Genomic DNA, 21,046 nt, shown 5'->3' on the forward strand with positions numbered 1-21,046 from the left:
TTCTCTCACGAAAAACCCTGTAAGTTCCCAAAGCTCCCAAATTGAGTACTTACTTACCTGGTTCATCTGAATGCTGAGTCCGGGCTTTTATTTCTGCTAAGCTGGTCTCCCCCTCTGGGGGGACTGAAGCTGCTGCCTCCTCCTCAGTGTCCTCTACCTTAGTCACGGTAAAGTGTGGCATTGTTATTGAAATCCTGTGCTTTTTCTGTATTTAAACTTCCTTCCAGTCTACTCCGCCCACCCCTTCCTAGCTGTGTCCCTTTCAGACTCAGACACTGCCTAAGGGAGACTGACGCTGGGAACAGGGAAGTACTTTCACCTCACGTGATCAACAACCTTAGAGGGAGTGGAACACTGGAAGACACGCCTTCCACAGCATTTATCTTTCACTTAGCACTCCACCCTTTGCTTGTGGTTATTAAACTCAAGAATCCCAAGAACTATTTAGGCAGCTTTCCTTTCCGAGAGCTGCCAAAAGCTGGAGAGTGGGCAGAATTCATGCACTACAGCCTACTGTGTGCTCACCCACATTCATTCAAATATGCATCACTTCTAAAAGTGAAGGGAATCAATAGTTGTTAAAGACCTACTCTATGCTCTTCATTGCACTAGGAAGTTTTCCTTATGATCTCATTTAATCATCAGGCTAAAGAACTTGCCCAAAGTCACAGAGCTTGTAAGTGGTGAAGCCCAGCTTAAAAACTTCTAATACCTTTGTAGGTAGGCAGCATAGAAGATGTTTCATTAAGGGGGGGGGGGGGGGGAGAGAAGACACACAAAGTCATCTATTACCTAAATTTCATTTGATGAATTCTTGTGTAGCACTGGCTAGTAATCTTGGCTGCACAGTGGAATCACCTGGGATGACTTAAAGAAAAAACACTGATGCCTGGGTCTCATCCTAGATATTCTGATTTAATTGCTCTCAAGTAGAGCCTGGGCAACAGACTCCCCGTGGTTCTCAGGTGCAGCCAAGGTTGAGAATTACTTCCATACAGTATATGGGAAAGAGAAAAGTTTGACCTGTTGAGTTTTTGTAACTAGTTTTATCATTGAAAGAAACTAAGTCAGGTGTGGTAGTATAGTACCCTGGGTGATTTTTCCATACTTACAACTCAGGTAGCTATTCTACTAATTGATTCAAAGGAACCTAAAACACTACCAAATTATCAAAGACTTCAATATTATATTCTGGATTCCAAATTCTTGAATATTTTAGTGCCACTGGATATTTCTAGTAGGATCTTACCTTTCATATTTATCTTATAAACAGTTGAATTAGCCTGGTTGGTGTGGCTGAGGTTGAGCGTCAACCTATGAACCAGGAGGTAACAGTTTGATTCCAGTCAGGGCACATGCCTAGGTAGTGGGCTCCATCCCCTTGGGGGTATGCAGGAGGCAGCTGATCAATGACTCTCTCTCATCATTGATGTTTCTATTTCTTTCTCCCTCTCCCTAACTCTCTAAAATCAATAAAACATATATGTTTTTAAAAAGAGTTGAGTTATGGCTAATCTTCCATAGTTGATGGACAGAAAAAAATGACTTGTGTTTATAAATCTGTGTACAGATTGTGCATCTAAACCTTGTACAATTTTATCCTGTCTTCTCTCCCCTCTAAAAAGTTCCCTAAACTAAACTAGTAGGAAGGTAACAAATTCCTGTTAATCTATGACAGGAGTAATTTGTTTATTAACTTTATGCTTTGGTACCATAGTTGTCAGCAATTTTGAAATAGTTCTCTCTTACAGTGGGCTATAAGTAAAAGTGCAGGGACATAAAGAAATTGAAGACAAAGTTATAGTACAGAAAAACTGTGGGTGAGAAAGTGGTAAAGTGCTATGTCTGAGGAGTGGTTAGATAGAGAGGGTGGGATGTAAGAAATAGCTGTTTTAGGTACATTAAACTACCACAATGAGATATCACTATACCTCCACCACCACAATGGTTAACATTGATAAGACTGACAACACCAAATTTAGCGAGAATGTGAACAAAAGAAACTTTCACACATGGTTACTGGTTCACCCACTTTGGAAAGGGTCTGGAACTTTCCCTTATAACCCATCAATTTCACTTCTAGGTATTCACCCCAAAAATGAAAACATATTCCCATAAAAGGACTTGTACAAGGATGTCCATAGCAGTTTATTACTAATAGCCAAAACCTGGAAACAACCAGGTGTACTCCACAGGAGAATGGGTCAAGTAACTATGATATATTCATACAAAGAATTACTATTCAGCTCTAAAAAGGAACAAATCAGCAACAATATGGATGAAACTGAAAAACATTATTCTATGTGAAAGAAGGCTTAAACAAAAGAGAACATAATATTAGAGTCCACTGATGAGGTTTTAGAACAGGCAAAATTAATCTATGGTACAAAAAAACACCAGGATAATGGTTGCCTATGGCGAGATGAAGGTGATTAACTGGGATGGGGCCTGAGAGAACTTTCCAAGTGATGATAATATTATACATTTTGATAGAGTTTAGAGTTCCACAGGTGTATAAATTTGTCAAAACTCAGCCAATGTTCACTTAAAATGTGCGTATTTCACTGTATAAAGTTCGCCTTAAAAGAAAAAGATCTGTAAACAAATATGCATTTTGAAGTATTTGGGAAAAGTTAATTGATGCCTGCAATTTACCTTGATTGCACAAATAAGAAGATGGAAAGACATGTGATAGGACAAGTATAAAATGTTAATGAAAGATGCTGAGTGGTGGATGTGTGGTTATCCTATATAATAAAAGGCTAATATGCAAATTAACCGAATAGTGGAACAACTGGTTGCTATGACACACACTGATCACCAGGGGACAGACACTCAATGCAGGAGCTGCCCCCTGGTGGTCAGGGTGTGTCATAGCAACCAGTTGTTCCGCTGTTTGGTCTGTTTGCATATTAGCCTTTTATTATATAGGATTATGCAGGAGCTGCCCCATGGTGGTCAGTGCACTCCCACAGGGGGAGCGCCGTTTAGCCAGAAGCCAGGCTCACGGCTGGTGAGCACAGCAGTGGTGGCGGGAGCCTCTCCCGCCTCCACAGCAGCACTAAGGATGTCCCCCAAGAGCTCCCAGACTGTGAGAGGGCAAAGGCCGGGGTGAGGGACCCCCACCCCCCGAGTGCATGAATTTCGTGCACTGGGCTTCTAGTTTACTATGAAAGTCTTTAAACTTTCTGTATATTTGAAAGCTTTCATAATAAAATGTTGAAAAAGATACAATGAACTGACACAATTATGTAAATGAATAGATAAGTCACAGACTGGGAGGAAATATAAAAAGGACTTGTATCTAGAACATACAGAAATGCCTTACAACTCAGTAATAAAACAACTCAACACAAAATGGGTAAAGTATTTAAACATTCAAGTCATAAAAGAAGTTACACAAATGGCTAATAAACACTTGAAGAAGTGCCCAACATTATTGGCCATTAGGGAAATGCACATTAAAATCACAATTGAAACTGCTGCAAGGATGTAGAGCAAATGTTGGTGGCAATGTAAAATGGTACAACCACTTTGGAAAAAGGTCTGGCAGTTTTCAATAAATTTAGACATACATGTACCCTATGACCCAGCAATTTCTCTTCTAGGTATTTATTTACCCAAGAGAAATAAAAGCATATGTTCATTTAAAAATTTTTGAACAAATATGTTTACAGCAGTTTTATTCATAACGGCCCAACAGGAAACAACCCAAGTATCTGTCAACTAAAATCTAAGAAATCTTAGCATCTAAATATAAAAGCACATCACTTATGGCTCAAATTCTATTTCATGTAAGGTTTAGGCAGTTACATAAATGCTTTTACAGTATTCTGATTTTAGAGTATTGAATGTTGTTAGAAATTAGAGTCATCAAACAGGTTTGTAATATTTACTTTAAAAAAATGTATGGTATTTTTTTAAAGTAGTATGATATAAGCCAGGCTAGGGTAAAAGGCCTTTATAATAACATAGGGGCCGGTGGGCCGCGAGGCTGCAGTGGGCACAGGGGTGGGTCTCAGCCCATCCTTTGAGCCAGTGGGTGTGAGCGGCGGCTCTGCTGATGGCTGCAGGTGTGAGCGGGGCCAGCGCCAGTAGCAGGTGCGAGCACCGGGTGGGACCGTGGTGCATGGGAGCAAAGAATTTTCAGTAACCACCAGAGGCTCACCCCAATGACAGCAACCAGCACCCTGCCTTGGTCTGGCGCCCCCACTCACCTGCTCTACCATCCCGCTGCGCCCAATGCCCACTATGTTCCACATGCACGCCCTGGTGGTCAGCACATGTCATAGCAACTAGTTGTTTGGTTGTTCCACCCTTCGGTCTATTTGCATATTAGCCTTTTATTATATAGGACTAGAGGCCCAGTGCACTAATTTGTGAACCAGTGGGGTCCCTCGGCCTAGCCTATGGGATCGGGCCAAAACAGGCTCTCCAACATCCCCCAAGTGGTCCCGGATTGTGAGAGGGCACAGACCAGGCCGAGGTACCCCACTGGTGCACAATTGGGGCCAGGGAGGGACACAGGAGGTTGGCCAGCTGGGGAGGGACCACAGGAGGGTTCCAGGGCATGTCTGACCTGTCTTGCTCAGTCCCAATCGGCCGGACCCAGCAGCAAACTAACCTACCGGTCAGCGTGTCTTCTCCCTGGTGGTCAGTGCATGTCATAGCAAGTGGTTGAGTGGCCTTAGCATATCATTAGCATATTATACTTTGATTGGTTGAATGGATGACTGGATACTTAGCATATTAGGCTTTTATAATATAGGATAGGATTACTCCATTATACATTAGGCCAAATATTATACACATTATACTTATTTAACTAATTATTTTCAGTAAAACACTTTTTTGTGACTATGTCTGCTTTAAAAAATAAAAGCTCATTTTTTTTTAGCAGAATGGGTCTATTTGGGTAATATTTTCAGTACAATTTACTATGCTACACTAATTACTTATTTTTAATCACAGCTAACAACTTAGGATAACCAGCACTTTTGTTTTATTCAACCCATCTATTAAATAAACAAAGACAAGTTAGATTTAGTGAAAAGATTAAAACAATTAATGGAAAGTCAATGGAAATTTATTTTCAAATAAGGATTTTCTATCAGATTATAATACATTATTATACTATATTATGAAAAGTCAATAAATTTTAGAGCAAATCATGTATTTCCTCTGGGAACTGTATTGTACAAAAGATATACAAATAATCTAGAACCACGCAATCTCATTGCTGAAATGATTCTAAAAAAGAATCTAGTAATTCATGCTAAAAATAGATCTGTGGTGCAAGAAAACTATAATAAGTGAGCAGTAACCCAAATCCCTAGAATTAAAAAGCCACATACATTTTGAATGCAGGAATTTTACCAAATGTCATTCTGTTCATTCTTGAGAGCATCTTGTAGATATGATGCTGAGATTTTTAGTAACATGTTCAGTAACATTTTTTAAAAATAAAAAATGCAATTAAAGCTTGATCAAAGGTACCAGCATGCTAGTAAAAAGCTGGAGACATATAAAATAGAACAGACTAGATTTCATGAGCACACACAATGTAGATTTAATTTATCTTATCTGTCCACACCTTTTCACAGACTTCTTTCTCCATCTCTCACACACCTCATATGACAGTCTTATGCAAATACCTTAAGTGTGCATGTGTACATGCACACACACACACACAAGTTCAGTGGGAATGCTGAGCAAAGAATAATGGATCTGATATAGAAACAAATTCAAATCTTATGAATCTCTCCTAAGCTCCTATAGTTTGAAGACACCATTCTGAGAGCTTTATCCACTATTGACCTCTAGCTACACTTACCCTTTAAAATTGCAACCAGTTATTATTAATAGTATTTGGTTTATTGGAAATGGTGTTTTTACAAGAAGTAGTAAAGAAAGTGAAATTTATTTCCAAGCAGTTGCTTCTAATATTATTTCAAAATATTTAGGGTGGTATTCTTTTTTTTTTTTTTTAATATATTTTTATTGATTTCAGAGAGGAAGGGAGAAGAAGAGAGAGATAGAAACATCAATGATGAGAGAGAACTACTGATCAGCTGCCCCTGCACACCCCACACTGGGGATCAAGCCTGCAACCCAGACATGTGCCCTTGGCTGGAATCGAACCCGGGACTCTTCAGTCCGCAGGCTGACGCTCTATCCACTGAGCCAAACCAGCCAGGGGTAGGGTGGTATTCTTATTGAATTGTTGCAACCACTAGCTAACAACTAAATAAATACAAGTAGAAACTAACTATATTACACTTTATTTTTTACTTATCTTACAAATGAGATTTTAATTAAACCTTTAACAGCACAACTTGTGCCCTATTCTTATTCCCCATCAGCAGCTAGTACAAGGCTTTGCACATACTGGTGGTTAATATATTTTTAAAAATCCTTTCACTACACAAAATAATGTTTTGGCTCAAGGTAAATTTATGAAGAACTCTGAGCCACAAAGGTTAATGTTTTATCCTCGTTTGTAAATTTTTCATACTCTTTATTCTATAAATCTTTATAACAATCTATACTAATAAAAGAGTAATATGCTAATTAGACCGGACATCTTCCTGACAAAGCTGGGGGCGTGGCCACCTGCAAACCCTCGGCGGCCCCAAGCCCAGGCCGGCCCCGCCCCCCAGCCAGGACCCCCAACCCTGATCCAGGGCCCCCTTCAGGGCAGGCCAGCTGGCCCCCACCCATGCACCAGACCTCTATTCTATATAATAAAAGGGTAATATGCAAATTGACCCTAACAGCAGAATGACCAGAACGACTGCTGGACCAGTCACTATGAGGCACACTGACCACCTCTTTGTCCCTTCCCCTGGCCATCAGGCACCAATCACCTGAGGGCGAATGGGGAACTGGGGGTACGGGGGTGGGGCTGGCTGTGGGCAGCTGGGGAAGATGGCCCTGATCGCAGGCCAGGCCTAGGAACCGTACCCGTGCACGAATTTTGTGCACCAGGCCTCTAGTCTATATATATAAAAAGTTAAGTGTCTGTCCCACGGGCAGCTATGACGCGTACTGACCATCTATGTGTGTAAAAGGCTAAGTGTCCGCCCGGCCAGTATCTATGACATGCACTGACCACCAGGGGGCCGACCCTCAATGCAGGAGCTGCCGTTACGCGCACTGGCCATTTAAAAATAAACAGCACCACAGACCTGGCGCTGACAAACCAAAACTCAGCTTCTCTCAAGTGGGACACAGGCCCCGCCACCACCCCGGAATGACATCCCATCAAATCAGACCCCATGGCGCAAAATGTGGCCCACAGCCCAGCCCAGCCCAGCCCAGCCCAGAAACAGTTGCTGTGGGTGCCGGGTAATGATGTCACACAGCAATGCCTGGCTTCCTCTCTAGCAACTAGCCTCCTTGGAGTTTCTTCAGCCCAGGAACCCAACTTGCTTTATAGCCAGGTGCAAACATTTCACAGATTAACCAAATGTTTGTGAAGCATTTTCACGTGACTCATCTCATTTGATCCTCACAGAATTCCTGCAGTAGGTAGATAGGAGACTTGGTAGAATCCTATTTTCTTTTCATTAGCCAGAAAATAGAGATTTAGAAAGTTTAGAAACTTGACCTGACTGAAAGAAGTAAGAAATGGTGGAATTTGAAAATGACTTCATGTTTTCCTACTGCGCAGAATATAGTCCAACACTGCTGCAGTTAAATATTTTACTCTTTGTTCTCCCTGTGTGATCTACAATAATAACCTGCTTCATGTTGATATTTACTGCTGTGTTGCTGACAACTAGCTGAAAGAGAAGTTGGGGTGCTTCACTGGGCTGGAAAAAGTTTAGCTAAATCAGAAAGCAGGTCTAATTAAGCAAGTTTATTCCATATCTATAAAAGGCTAAGTTGACTCGTGCATGAGCAATACATATAAAGCTCTCACTGGTGCCAATTGCACATGTGTGTTTCAATCTGTCATTGTAGATTGTGAATTTGGTTGACACTTCTATTATAAAGAAAGGACGAATAGTGATATTAAAATATTTCTTCTAATTAATTTCCTTTCAATGTGTATGAATCCATGCACCAGGACACTAGTCAATCTAATAATTCGTCCTGTTGAGAGAAATGTGTTTGAGAGGTAAAAGATCTGAATTTCTTTAAAATATCTAACTTCAAATATGGAATTATATGGAGAGAGGAAAGAGATAATATGTGCTAGAGCAAAGATTCTTAAGAAAAATATCAGACTTGCATGAAAGACTAAGTCACTGCCCTACCACATTCAGATAACTCATGCTTCAAAGGGCCATTGGTAGGCAAACACTACCTCACATCCCCTTGAATGTGGTATCATTTGGGTTAGGCAAACATATGAAAGGCTATGAACCATTTCTTGAGAACAGTGTTTTGCAGATTATCTCTGGTAAAGAAATATATTCATTGTGGGCTAAAAATTTTGTTAAAAAATAAAGTGAAAATTACTAGAAAATGAAATAAAAATACACAAAACGTAAGTTTCAATTTTTATTAAGTTCAAAAGACATAAAATTATTCTTTCAAACTACTATACAAGTTCCTTACAAACTCTCAATTTCTGAGCTCATGGCCTTACAGACAGGTAATAAACAGCTCATGGACCAGCACTGTCTGCATACTACACTCTTAAAAGCCCTCTGTTACAGAATCTTGTAAACATTTTAGCGAAAAGAGAATGAGAAGTTCATTATTTAAATTTTTTTTTATATTTTATTGATTTTTTACAGAGAGGAAGGGAGAGAGATAGAGAGTTAGAAACATCGATGAGAGAGAAACATCCATCAGCTGCCTCTTGCACACCCCCTACTGGGGATGTGCCCGCAACCAAGGTACATGCCCTTGACCGGAATCGAACCTGGGACCCTTGAGTCCGCAGGCCGACGCTCTATCCACTGAGCCAAACCGGTTTCGGCTCATTATTTAAATTTAGAGCTATAATTGGAGCCTGAGAAGTATACTGGCTCTCATTCTTTAGAATACGTTTTCCTTATTTACTTTTTTGAAAATTCAGCAAACCCTTCTCCCACAGATACTGCAACAGTAAATATTAGTTTAAAGTATCAAAATGGTCACAAATTCTAAAATTTACCTTACTATGTAGACAATTATAGAAAGAATTAAATAATTATTTTGGTGAGGATCAACTACCATTGCTAGCAAGGACTTAAAACTTCTACATCTCGCCCCACCGATGTGGCTCAGTGGTTGAGCGTTGACCCATGAACCAGGAGGTCACAGTTCAATTCCTGGTCAGTCAGGGCACATGCTTGGGGTTGCGGGCTCGATCCCCAGTAGGGGGCGTGCAAGAGGCAGCTGATCAGTGATTCTCTCTCATCATTGATGCTTCTATCTCTCTCTTCCTCTCCCTTCTATTGACTTTAGAGAAAGCTAATAAAAAACACATTTAAAAAAGAAGTACATTTTCCTTTTAAAAAATAAACACTCTACATCTCAAAATTACATAAGACTGCCTATGAAAACTGATTTTTATAAAATGACATCAATGATGAATATTGTATAATGCATTTGGGGGCCAATAACTGCAAGATAATACTGTTCATAGAAAAAAAAACATTATTTTCTGATGGATTCATAATATTGTAGAGAAGGAAGACAAAGAGTTCTCCAAACTAAACTTCAGGAAAATTGCTTTGCTGAGGCTGAAGAAATCATGCATTCTTCAATATATTTGAGTGTCCACTATGTGCCAGGAAAGAGGAATCCAAAGGACAACAAGGAACTCGAGATGTTGTTATCCCATTAAGGAATAGACTAAAAGGCAATATAAAACCAGGACTATACATACAAATACATTATAAGCATAGAAAGACCCTTCAGAGTACAACATACTATCACCTTACCCAGTTACTTCTTCAGGGACCTAAACTTGTGAGTCTTGACTAGAGAAAAGAATGCAGTAGGATAGTTGATGAATAGCTATTTTAATTTGATAGCTAAGTCAGTCATTTTGGCTGCTGACCCAAATACGAAAAAGGCATTATCAAAAGTATATGAGTACTCTGGGCCCTCAGTTTCCACTGTTACTTTTTTTTTTTTTTTTTACAATATTGTTAGTTCCTATATAAGGCTGCCCATCTCTTTCATTAGACTAATGTCATTATAGTCCAGGTATGATGGAACCCAAGAAACACCAACCAAAGAGAGAACACTGGCAGTTATTTCATTTCTGATGTGACATTTCATTCTTTTATTGTGAAATACTTGCTAGATGAGCTTCTAGTCAACACTATAAACAGTGTATAGAAAATAAAAACAGATATTAAGCAACATATTGTCGAAACTTAGGGCATATTTTCAAAACAGGAAGTGAAAACGCAATTCAAAACAAAATGTCCTGGTTAATTTTCATCTCATAGAAAAAGTGTCTTTATAAGTTATTACTTCCTCCCTCCCTTGCAACAAAACATTTTAAAATAGATTTGTACTTGGGTCAAAATACAAATATTCATTAACTTTAGGACAGATGGACTAATGCAAGTAACTAAATCAATAACAGTTCAGGTAATTCAGCACTACTACACTGCCCTGGTATTTGCACATCATCTGTGTTAAAAAAACAACAACAAACAGTAAAATACACATTGTTTCAATAGATTTTCTTTTAGGAACATAGAACTTTAAGTTATTTGGGAAACGCCATTTTATTTACTGCCCCCCACTATTTCCTTTAATGCCCCCAATGCCAAAGTAATTGCAAAAATGTACACAAAACAAAAATTGCATTTCTTTTATGCTTCCTCTTCTGTAATATACAACCGAAGCTTAATTAATATTTCAACAGAGCCAACCATTGTTTGTTTTTTTTTAATATATATATTTTATTGATTTTTCACAGAGAGGAATGGAGAGGGATAGAGAGCTAGAAACATCGATGAGAGAGAGACATCGACCAGCAGCCTCCTGCACACCCCCCACCGGGGGATGTGCCCGCAACCAATGTACATGCCCTTGACCGGAATCGAACCTGGGACCTTCCAATCCGCAGACCAACGCTCCATCCACTGAGCCAAACCGGCTTCGGCCATTGTTAATATAGTAGAGAAAGTGTAATGATAAGAACAATGGAATCAGAATCACACACATTTTCCTTATTTAACCATATCAGCTTCAGTTTTCTCCTGGGTAAGAAATCCCCTCTTACCTCAGAAGAAAATTACTTTTTTTTTTTCAATGAAAAAAAATCAAAACTGATGATTTTTAGGAAAGTAAAGAATTAACTTCATCTGATAGGAAAGAGCACTTTCTATTTCCTACTAATTATTAAATTATTTTTGGAACTAACACACTGCTAAATGAGAAAAAAATAAATCAACAAAACATAATTTTTACATGCATTTTAGGATGTAGATTAACCAACTTTGAAAAGAAGTATCATTTCTAGATATTTTTTTAAAAGCTAGGGGCTAATACTCTCAACATAGAATAAAGATAAAGATAAATTTCAGTTGAATTCAATTTCTCATAGATCTGCAAAATGAAAATGTACACGTATATATAAGAATGTTTAACTATTAGTGTTTTCTTTTTTAAAACTAGCAATATAAAAAATGAATAGCCTTACCCCAAAGTAAAAGCAGACTCAGCTGGTAAAATGAAGGAAATTCAGGTGCCACTTTCCTAAAAATTAAAGCTACCTACCAAATGGTTCCAACTGTAAACAGATGAATGCTATCAAGTGAGTATCTTGCACAAATTTCTCAAGGCCATGAAAAATGTAATAAGGCTTAGCAATGCAGTAATAAAAATGCAAAGCAGAAGTTGACACTGATTAATTTAGCAAGGAAACTGGAGACTGAAACCCAGCTCTGAGCTAAAATAACAGAAAATTTTAAAAAGAAAAAACAACAACCCAAAGTTAGACTTAAGACATAAACATACTTGTCATTTCCTTATAACTTAATACAGGCTTTTGTTTTCCATATCTGTACTTCTCAACTGCAAAAAAAAAAAAAATCAATTTTAGAAGGAAAAAATAAAATAAAAAGCTTCAGCCCTTACATTCTTTCAATTAAGACAGCCAAAGGTTTTGCATAGTCTCTCAGATTAACTTACATACAATATTGACTTGATTATGAAATTCTGTTAACTCTAAATTCCTCCAATGATTTAATGGTGGTTTAAAATCCTTCAAAAGTAAAATGTATCTAAATATGAGAAGTGTTTAAAATATGACAAATGAACATTGTAGAACTGAGCAAGTATTGTAATATTTCCTATTAATCAACAACTGAACTTCCACAGTTAAAGCAAAGTGCTGTGTGTGTATGTATTGTATGTTCTAAAGTTCTGTGTTCATATCTTCATATTTAATTGCTGGGATTCTAAAAAATAGAGCAAAGCACTAATCCTAGGGTTTTAATGGAAATACCTTGTTTTTCCATTTACTTATAACACTTTATTAAAATATTGCATTTGTTTTACCCATTCAAAAAATAAAATAATTTCATAATTCCTACAATATAGCTCTCCAAACTTTCATACCTACTGTTAAGAAACACATCACCAAGAACTTAAAACACATATAATTTACATTATTCTGAGTCAACAAGGCCACCACGTGTAGCTGTGCAGATTGTGTCAGGCCAAAAGGAAAGGGGGCTGGAGGCTGTGGGCTGAAATCCAATTTGCCCTTCTCCAATGAAGTTTGGAAGGGGTGCCTTTTTAGAATTTGCACAAGGGTCTTGCTAGTCCACAAGTATTTATTAGGCAAACAGAGTCCACTATCCAAAAGTTTACAGCATGTCATACTCATAGGTCATTACAAATTGCCTTAAAAGTCAGTATGAGAAACATTCCCCTTTTTCTAACAGCCTTAATTAAAATGGGAAAGTATGACTTTTATGAGGTCCCCAGGTCCCCAAGCGTATCTTCTTTATTTTCTATTCCAGTAGGTAATATCAAAGCAAAGCTTATGAGAATCTGGAATTAAGAACATGCCACTGTGAGGAAAAGAATGAAATCCTTGGTGGGAAGAATTAGTGAGGACAAAGAAGAGACCATTAAAGATAAAAGAGAAGAAGTTGAAGCACCACTTTGCCAATCACTGGCATTTAATCAAATTATCTAGAGCAGTGGTTCTCAACCTTCCTAATGCCGCAACCCTTTAATACAGTTCCTCATGTTGTGGTGACCCCCAACCATAAAATTATTTTCGTTTCTACTTCATAACTGTAATTTTGCTACTGTTATGAATCGTAATGTAAATATCTGTGTTTTCCAATGGTCTTAGGCAACCCCTGTGAAAGGGTTGTTCGACCCCCAAAGGGGTCATGACCCACAGGTTGAGAACCGCTGATCTAGAGCATTCTATGATAAACTTCTATAAAAGAAAGCCTTTTCTATTAAAGCACCTAATTGCAGCTCAACAATTTTAAAGTTTTTATTATAGACTAGAGGCTCGGTGCATGAAATTTGTGCGGGGGTAGGGGGGTGCTGTTCCTCAACCCAGCCTGCACCCTCTCCAATCTGGGACCCCTCGGGGGATGTCTGACTACCGGTTTAGGCCCGATCCCAACCGGCAGTCAGACATCCCTCTCACAATCCGGGACTGCTGGCTCCTAACCGCTTCTGTCTGCCAGCCTGATCGCCCTCTAACTGCTCCCCTGCCGGCCTGATTGATGCCTAACTGCTCCCCTTCCAGCCTCATCGCCCCCAACTGCCCTCCCCTGCCACGACCCACCTCCTCCGCCGGGACCTGCCTCCTCTGTGCGAGGCAATGGAGATGCCAGGACCAGCCTCCTCCGCACCATGCAGAGCTGCGGGACCTCCAGGCCTTATCACATGGAGCGGCCGCCAGGCCCTGCCTCTACTGTGCGCGCGGCCACCTTGTGACGACGTCACATGAGGGCGTGACGCCAGCTAGGCTTTTATTATATAGGATGTTTTCAATTATACATACACCACAGAAAACAGTAAAATGCATCCCTGTTTTTTAACTCTATATCTTCAACTTAGTATATATTTATTGAGTACAAGTTATGTGGCATCACCATTATTCTAGGTGCTGAAGATACCAAAACAACTTTTGTCTCTGTCCTTAAGAGAACCGTCAGCCTAATTGAGAAAGATAACATGTAAACAAAACAAAATTAAGTGAAATAGGTGCTGTTATCTATAATATAAAAGCTTAAGTGACCGTTATGACCGAACGACCAGAACAACTGGTCGACCAGTTGCTATGATGTGCACTGACCACAAGGGGGCAGGCACTCAATGCAGGAGCTGCCCCCTGGTGGTCAGTGCACTCCCACAGGGGGAGTGCCGCTTAGCCAGAAGCCGGGCTCACGGCTGGTGAGCACAGCTGCGGCAGCAGAAGCCTCTCCTGACTCCACGGCAGCGCTACTGAGCACCGGCGGCAGGCGCAGCAGGCCAAGCGGTGCAGCGCCAGCTTGGGCTCCTCCCTGACTGCCTGCTACTTGGCGCACTGCTACATCCCCTGAGGGGTCCCGGATTGCGAGAGGGCGTAGGCCAGGCTGAGGGACCATTCCCTTTCCCATGCATAAGTCCGTGCACCGGGCCTCTAGTATAATAGTAATAATAAGTATAAGGGACATAGGGACTTAAAGAAATAGATTAGTTCTATTCTATCTGGGTGTAGGGATGAATCTGAAAAGGTTTCAGAGAGGGTGACTCTTGAGGGAGGGACTTACCTTAATTATTTTTGCATCTCTACCACCTAATGCTGCTCCATAAAAACTTGGTAACAGCCAGTCTTAGTTGGAATAGATGGAGCTCTTTGACTCAACTGGCTTTTAAGTCTACTCCACTTCAGAAACCTACTTCCAAGGCTGTACAATATATCATGTTAACACTGGAACTGCCCCTCCTCTGAAACCATTAACTCCAGCATTCAACTGTCTGACCACAGTCTGATCCTTCCACATCTTTCACAACAACTTTACCTCATTAATTCCTCTGTTAGGTCTCCATTTCACCTCAGTTCATCACTTTCCTTTGCTGTATTTTTTTACTGTGTATTATTCTAAAATTTTCTGTATTTTTCTATTTTTTGTGTTTTGATGTGTATTTCTATTGTTGCATTTATCATACAGCATTATCTACACTAATAAAAGAGTAAGATGCAAATTGACCATACCTTCACGACACCCACCAGCCAATCAGGAGTGAGTATGCAAGTTTACCCAACAAAGATGGCAGGTTAATTTGCATACACAGGCACCAAGTGGCTGGGGACAGGGCGGGACACTTGCCATGGTGACGACACACACATTCTGCACTGCCCCAACCACTCCAGGCCTCTGGGCAGCATGGGAAGGCAGAAAGGTGGCTCCAGCCAGAGTGAAGGCGGTGGTGGCAGCCAGGGGAAGGAAGGCTCATTCTTGCATGAATCTTCATGCATCAGGCCTCTAGTAATTTATATAAAAATGTGTTTCCTTTCTCTATTAGATCATAGTTTTCCTTAGAATAGTTATTAAATTCTTTTTATCAGTCCTGTATCCTTAAATACCCAGAACAGGGCCTGACCCATAAGTGCTCAGTTGATATTTGATGAAGGAATGGATAGTGTTCTCGTTATTTTCACCACTACGGATGAGCTCTCCAAAGGCAGAAACAATATATTACCTGAATATTTCCTATAATTCCTACCAGAGTGCCTCACACATATCAGAACCTTTATTGATTATAAAAGGTTGAAATGTATTACAGCCTGTATGAGGCATATAAAAATATGTTCCTTGCTCTCTTTTGGTATTGTTCTTTTGACCATCAATTAAGATAGTCAAATACTCATGAAGCAAATGTAATAAAATGTTCATCCTAGCAGAAGCAAAATGATATAAATGGAAAGCACTGGATAGAAGCCAGAAGGCCTGCATGTCAGCTTTGGTTTTGCCACTCTGTGATCTACAATATAACTGTCTCTGTAAGCCTTAGTTTCCTCATTCATTAAAATGAGGTTTGACCCAAATTCAATTCTTGATTACCTGATATTACCTAACATGCTATGCCTCTTTAAAAATTTTATTATAAAAGTGATACTCTTAATATAAAAAATTGTACATGTCCTTCTAAATTGAAAGAAAAATTCCCACTCTCCACTCTATTTTCAAATTCCTTTAGTCTGTTAGTGTCTGTTGAGATATCCATTCTCAACAGTTCCTTCTGTATCTTTAAGACATTCTTTAGGCATAAGCAAATACAGTGCTAAGAGTCTTGATTTTATTTACCAGCTGGACAGTCCCATAACTTCTAATGAACCCTGACACAATGAAAAGAGAACAATAAATACTTTGATAGCAAAAGGCCAACAGTAGAAAAAATTAAAATACAGATCTAAGTATTTAAAACTTCATGCATCACCCCTGCCTTGGTTGTGCAATGTAATGTGAGTAAAAGGTATGTAATAAAAAACAAACTTAGCGTGGCAAACTTCTCTACAGTAAGTAACATGGGAGGCCTGAGGATTGTGGGGAAAGGATTGAGAATCATAACAATATTACAACCATAGAAGGATGTGTGGAAAGGGAAATATATATATATATATATATATATGTACACACACAACAGAATTCTAAATATTAAAATAGCAAACACAATTTTGAAATACACTATGAGCTTAAAAATAGAGTTAATTGGCCCTAGCTGGTTTTGCTCAGTGGATAGAGCATCAGCCTGTGGACTGAAGGGTCCCAGGTTCAATTCCCACAAGGGCAGGCACAATTCGGGCTCGATCCCCAGTAGGGGGCGTGCAGGAGGCAGCCAATCAATGATTTCCTCTCATCATTGATGTTTCTATCTCTCTCTCCCGCTCCCTTACTCTCTGAAATTAATAAAAAATAGAGTTAATTGTAGAAAAGGAAGTAGCTTTCCTACACTAACTCCAGCCCAGAGACAAATGTAGTTTATATATGTCCTTGATTTTCTTGACAACAACATTCTTTGAAGACCTATGTCTAACAAGGGATTAGAAAGCCAAAGGTGAAATAATTATATTTCTAACCAGTTCCCTCTAATGGTGAGAAAAATATATCAAAGGATGATAGTCTTCATAAGAATAAAAATTTTAAAAAAGAGAAAAAGTAGGTCATGGGGAAAGTAGGAAACTAGTTTCTTCAGAATATGGGGGAATGTGTGATCCAATGGCTGGACAGTTAATTTCCCTTTCATCTGGTACCAGAGAATATTTAAACATTAAGAAATATGCTATATATAGAGCCAAGCTTTAACTTCTGTATCCACGTAAACAACATAGATTTCACCTACACATAGGTGAAATCCACGTTTTCCTCTTATAGTATAAAATGATACCACTCTGGACTGTAAAGAATGCTTACAGGTAAGGTAACGGCCTGGACAAGAATCCTGTTCTCAAAAGCTAACACATTTCAGAAACAAACCCACTTTTTAAAACAAAATACAAATGCAATTCCATAACATATAAGCCATAAATCTAAAAACATTTAACTATAAATTACCTAATGACAATTACAGCAATAAAAAAAATTAACACCGATATAGCCTTTATCTGATATTTTTACAACCTCAATACAGTATGTAAACAACTATAATTTAGAGTTAATTTGGAAGAAAGGGAATTATTTTTTATTTTATAATGCAATTTAAATGCTGTGTAAACAGTGTAAAGTTTGTCAAGTTGAAAATAGTTAAGTCCAAAAACCAACCTGTAATATCTCCATTAAATAAATGATTAGTTGAAGATAAGTGAATTCTAGGACTATAAACTACCAAATCTACCTTCTTTACAGACATTGAAAAATACAAACAGAAATAAGGAACTAAAATTATTCTGGTTTCCTCACCCCTTGGGTTAGGAGGACAGTATTTCCTGACACTAGAAAACGGTAAGTCAGCCTCTCTTTTAAAAGTCAGTGGTTGAAGCTATGGTTTTCAAATTTGGGTAGAATATCATTTTCAGAGTCTAAGATTCTTACTAGAAATTTCCACTAACAGACTTATCTACAGTTAGAATACAGAACTAAATATATAAAGAATATAAAACTAAATATATGAAGCAGTACGGCAGTTCTCAAAAAATGTTATGATCTCTTAATTCATTTCTCTCCTCATCACCTCTTCTCACTAAATCCAACGAAAAGGTCCAAGCTAGCCAACACAAATTGATTGGTTCAGGAAGCTAAAAGTCTTCAGTGGTCAATCTAAGTTAGAAGTGGCTTGTGTGCTACTTCCTGACTACAAAGGTTCAATACTCAATACATGCCCTTTAAAGTTTAAAGTGAAAACATTAAGTTGGAATCAGCCCCTACAAACCTCTTTAGAATTTCTCTATTCAAAAGGATAGCACACTAGGTCTACTCAGCCTCAGCTGAGTAAGCTTAGCTACTTGAACTACTGTTTCTGTTAATTATAATAAAAAAAAAAAAATTTTGTGATACAATATCTCAAGTCTTTGTAGAAAAACCAATAATTAATATGTGATCAATAACTACTCCTTGTAAATGGCCTTAAAAGCAGACTGTAAAAGTTAGAGCCCCAAAGCTAGAATTTAGGATTCTCTGTGCTGAAAAACTATTCAATTCTTTGCTCTTCACCCTTAACCAAGATACCCATATTTCAATGCTAAGGAGACAAAAATGGGGAAGTCAAAATATACATTACTTCTTGCCATACACCCTCCACATGCCAAATTGCTACTGCAATAGAACCACTATGCTACCCATTATTTCAAAGGGCTCCTCAGCACCTCACAAAGAGGTACCTTGGTTCCTGATTACTGTATGATAACAGAAAAACGATCTCTCAGAAGAGTCATCCTTGGTAAATAAACCAATAAAGGAAGAATCCTGTCATCTGGGTTTCTACTTACCCTCAGTGACATCCTGGGGGTTAGAAGTCCGGTCACTGGCTGGATCCAGTGCCAAAGTTGCCAGTGAAGTGGTGGCTCCAGACATCTCACTCATAGGCTCACTACGGCTCGTTTCAGGCATACTCTCCCGGGAGCTAAATCTTACTCGGGAACTGGACCTGGAGCTGAGGTCTGGGCTGGTGTCTGACAAACCTGGAATATCGTCAATCTTTGTTGGTGTCACCATGAACCGAACTGAAGCCATCTTGGTGGTGGTTTCTGGAGGATGCATTTTTTTCTTTTTCTTTTCCTTTAAGAGGGCACAAAGGAAATCCCCGCAAAATCCTTCCTCCAACGCTAGCTGCTTTCGATCGCAAAAATAGAAAAGACAACTTCAAAAACCACCAATTACCTTGATTTACACCACACAGAGCCCCAGATGAGAATCTTTATACTCAGAATTCAAGCAGACTGTACTAGAAAGTGCACTACCAGTAGCTGAAAAATATTTAAGAGGGGGGAAAAAAAAAAAAAAGACAAAACGATGTCAATCTCGTGTAACTTCGTTCCTTCAGAATGAAGAGCTAGCTAGCTATGTCTCCTGATCCAGGGCTGCGGGCTCAGTGCCATGATCTGAGAGAAGCAGGTGAATGAAGCCTTTCTTCCTTCGACCCCCAGGTGTCGGCCAAGGTAGTTGGTTCTTTATCTGGTAAATGTCTCACGGTTTTAGTTGAGCCAAGTGCACACAGAGGCCCACCCTTATGATGCAAATACAGCAGAGAGATTGAAAAAAAAAAAAAAAAAAAGCGGTACCGGCCACCTGTTGTGTATCAGGTGAATACCCCACAGGTCTGGCTGGGAGGAGGTGTGTGTAGTAGAGCCACCCGAGGTTTTTGAGGCCGATAATCCAGTTGTGTCTGGTGGGAGAGGTGCGCATGCATAACGGGGAAAATATCCCACACGAGGACGGAGAAGGAGGAGAGAAGGGTGAGCAGAGGAGGAGGATGCAGGGGCAGAGCGGATGGATTCCTGCCTCGGAGAGGTCTGCGGGGGTGGCCCACCCGCTCTTCTGGCAGGAAGGTCCCTGGGATCTGGGAAGAGCGGCCAGCGGACACCTCGGACTGCGGCTCAGGGTCGTGGCAAGTCGTCGCTAGTCCATCGAGCCCAAGGTCCGCTCGCTAGGTTTCCCCTGCGTGGGACAGACGGGACAAGCCAACGCTTCGCTGGGAGCCGCTTTCTCCCCTACCAGGTCCCTGGCGCAGGTCGAGTCCTAGCAAAAGAGGAGACAGCCTCGCAGGCTGGTCCTGGCTGGCTGTGCGGGAGGGGGCGGCGATGACGCGCGGAGGTCGCAGGTGTGGGATCCCGGCGCCAGCTGATGCGGGGTGCGCGCGCAGCTGTTGTTTACGAGCCGGTAACTGTTTCGGAGCCGCCGCGCGCCCGGGAGGGCTCGGGCTGCCGGGAGGGCCGGCCGGACGCCAGAACAGCAGTTACGTGACCTCGCCGCTCCCGGCCCCCGGTTCGGCGGGCGGTGCTCGCGCCGCCGCAGGCCCTCCCTTCCCTCCCGGCTTGTTCCTCATTCGAGGTTAACTGTCCTAAGAGGAGCCGGGAGCGGTCACAGGGTGGAACCGTCCCCGCAAGTGCCGGGAGCCCCGCCCAGCCTCTGCGGCCCCCCGGGACGGGGCTGCGTGCGCGCATGCGCTCGCTCGCACAAGTTACAGCGGGACCCGGTTGAGGGGCGGGGCCACGTCGGAGGCCCTGGGCACGACGGGAATTGTAATTGGATGTCTGGACCTGAGCTACCTGCACTTCAGAAAACAAATCCTCTTCCTTCTTAGTCCTGCTTTCTTGCCTCTCCTCACTCTGGAGGAATCTCAGGGAGTAGGCCCTGCCCCTTGTCCTCAGGACTTCAAATACCCCCTCTTTAATAAGAGGGCCCCTGAAAATTCATGGTTTTTTGGTTAATCCTAACCCGAGGACATTTTTCCATTGATTTTTAGAGTGGAAGGAAGGGGAGAGAATCATTGATGTGAGAGACACATGGATTGGTTGCCTCCGACAGAGGCCACAGAACCCTGCCTGCAACTGAGGCAAGTGTCCTTGACTGGAGCCCATGTTCTATCCACTGAGCCAAACCAGTTTGGGCCATGATTTTTTAAATTATTTTAAATCACAAACCTCCCAATACCATATATGCAGGTATGACCCTTCCCTCAATGGAAT

The 21,046-nt window shown here is 40.5% G+C and overlaps 1 protein-coding gene across 3 annotated transcripts in view; it reads right to left on the minus strand.

Annotated features, from left to right (window-relative positions):
• SLC12A6 (solute carrier family 12 member 6) overlaps positions 1-19,362 on the minus strand; it is a 107,118-nt gene extending 87,756 nt beyond the window's left edge. For 2 of the 3 annotated variants that reach the window (XM_054716388.1, XM_054716387.1), the window contains exon 1: positions 18,848-19,362. In XM_054716388.1, the coding sequence (XP_054572363.1) occupies positions 18,848-19,118 (271 nt within the window). In that variant the 5' untranslated portion in view covers positions 19,119-19,362. Of the gene's footprint in view, positions 1-57; positions 261-18,847 lie in introns of those variants that run through there. The other variant, XM_054716389.1, reaches the window with a different exon arrangement.
• Positions 19,363-21,046: the final 1,684 nt, after the last annotated feature.

The sequence above is a fragment of the Eptesicus fuscus genome, chromosome 5, assembly GCF_027574615.1.
Source record: "Eptesicus fuscus isolate TK198812 chromosome 5, DD_ASM_mEF_20220401, whole genome shotgun sequence".
NCBI lineage: Eukaryota > Metazoa > Chordata > Mammalia > Chiroptera > Vespertilionidae > Eptesicus > Eptesicus fuscus.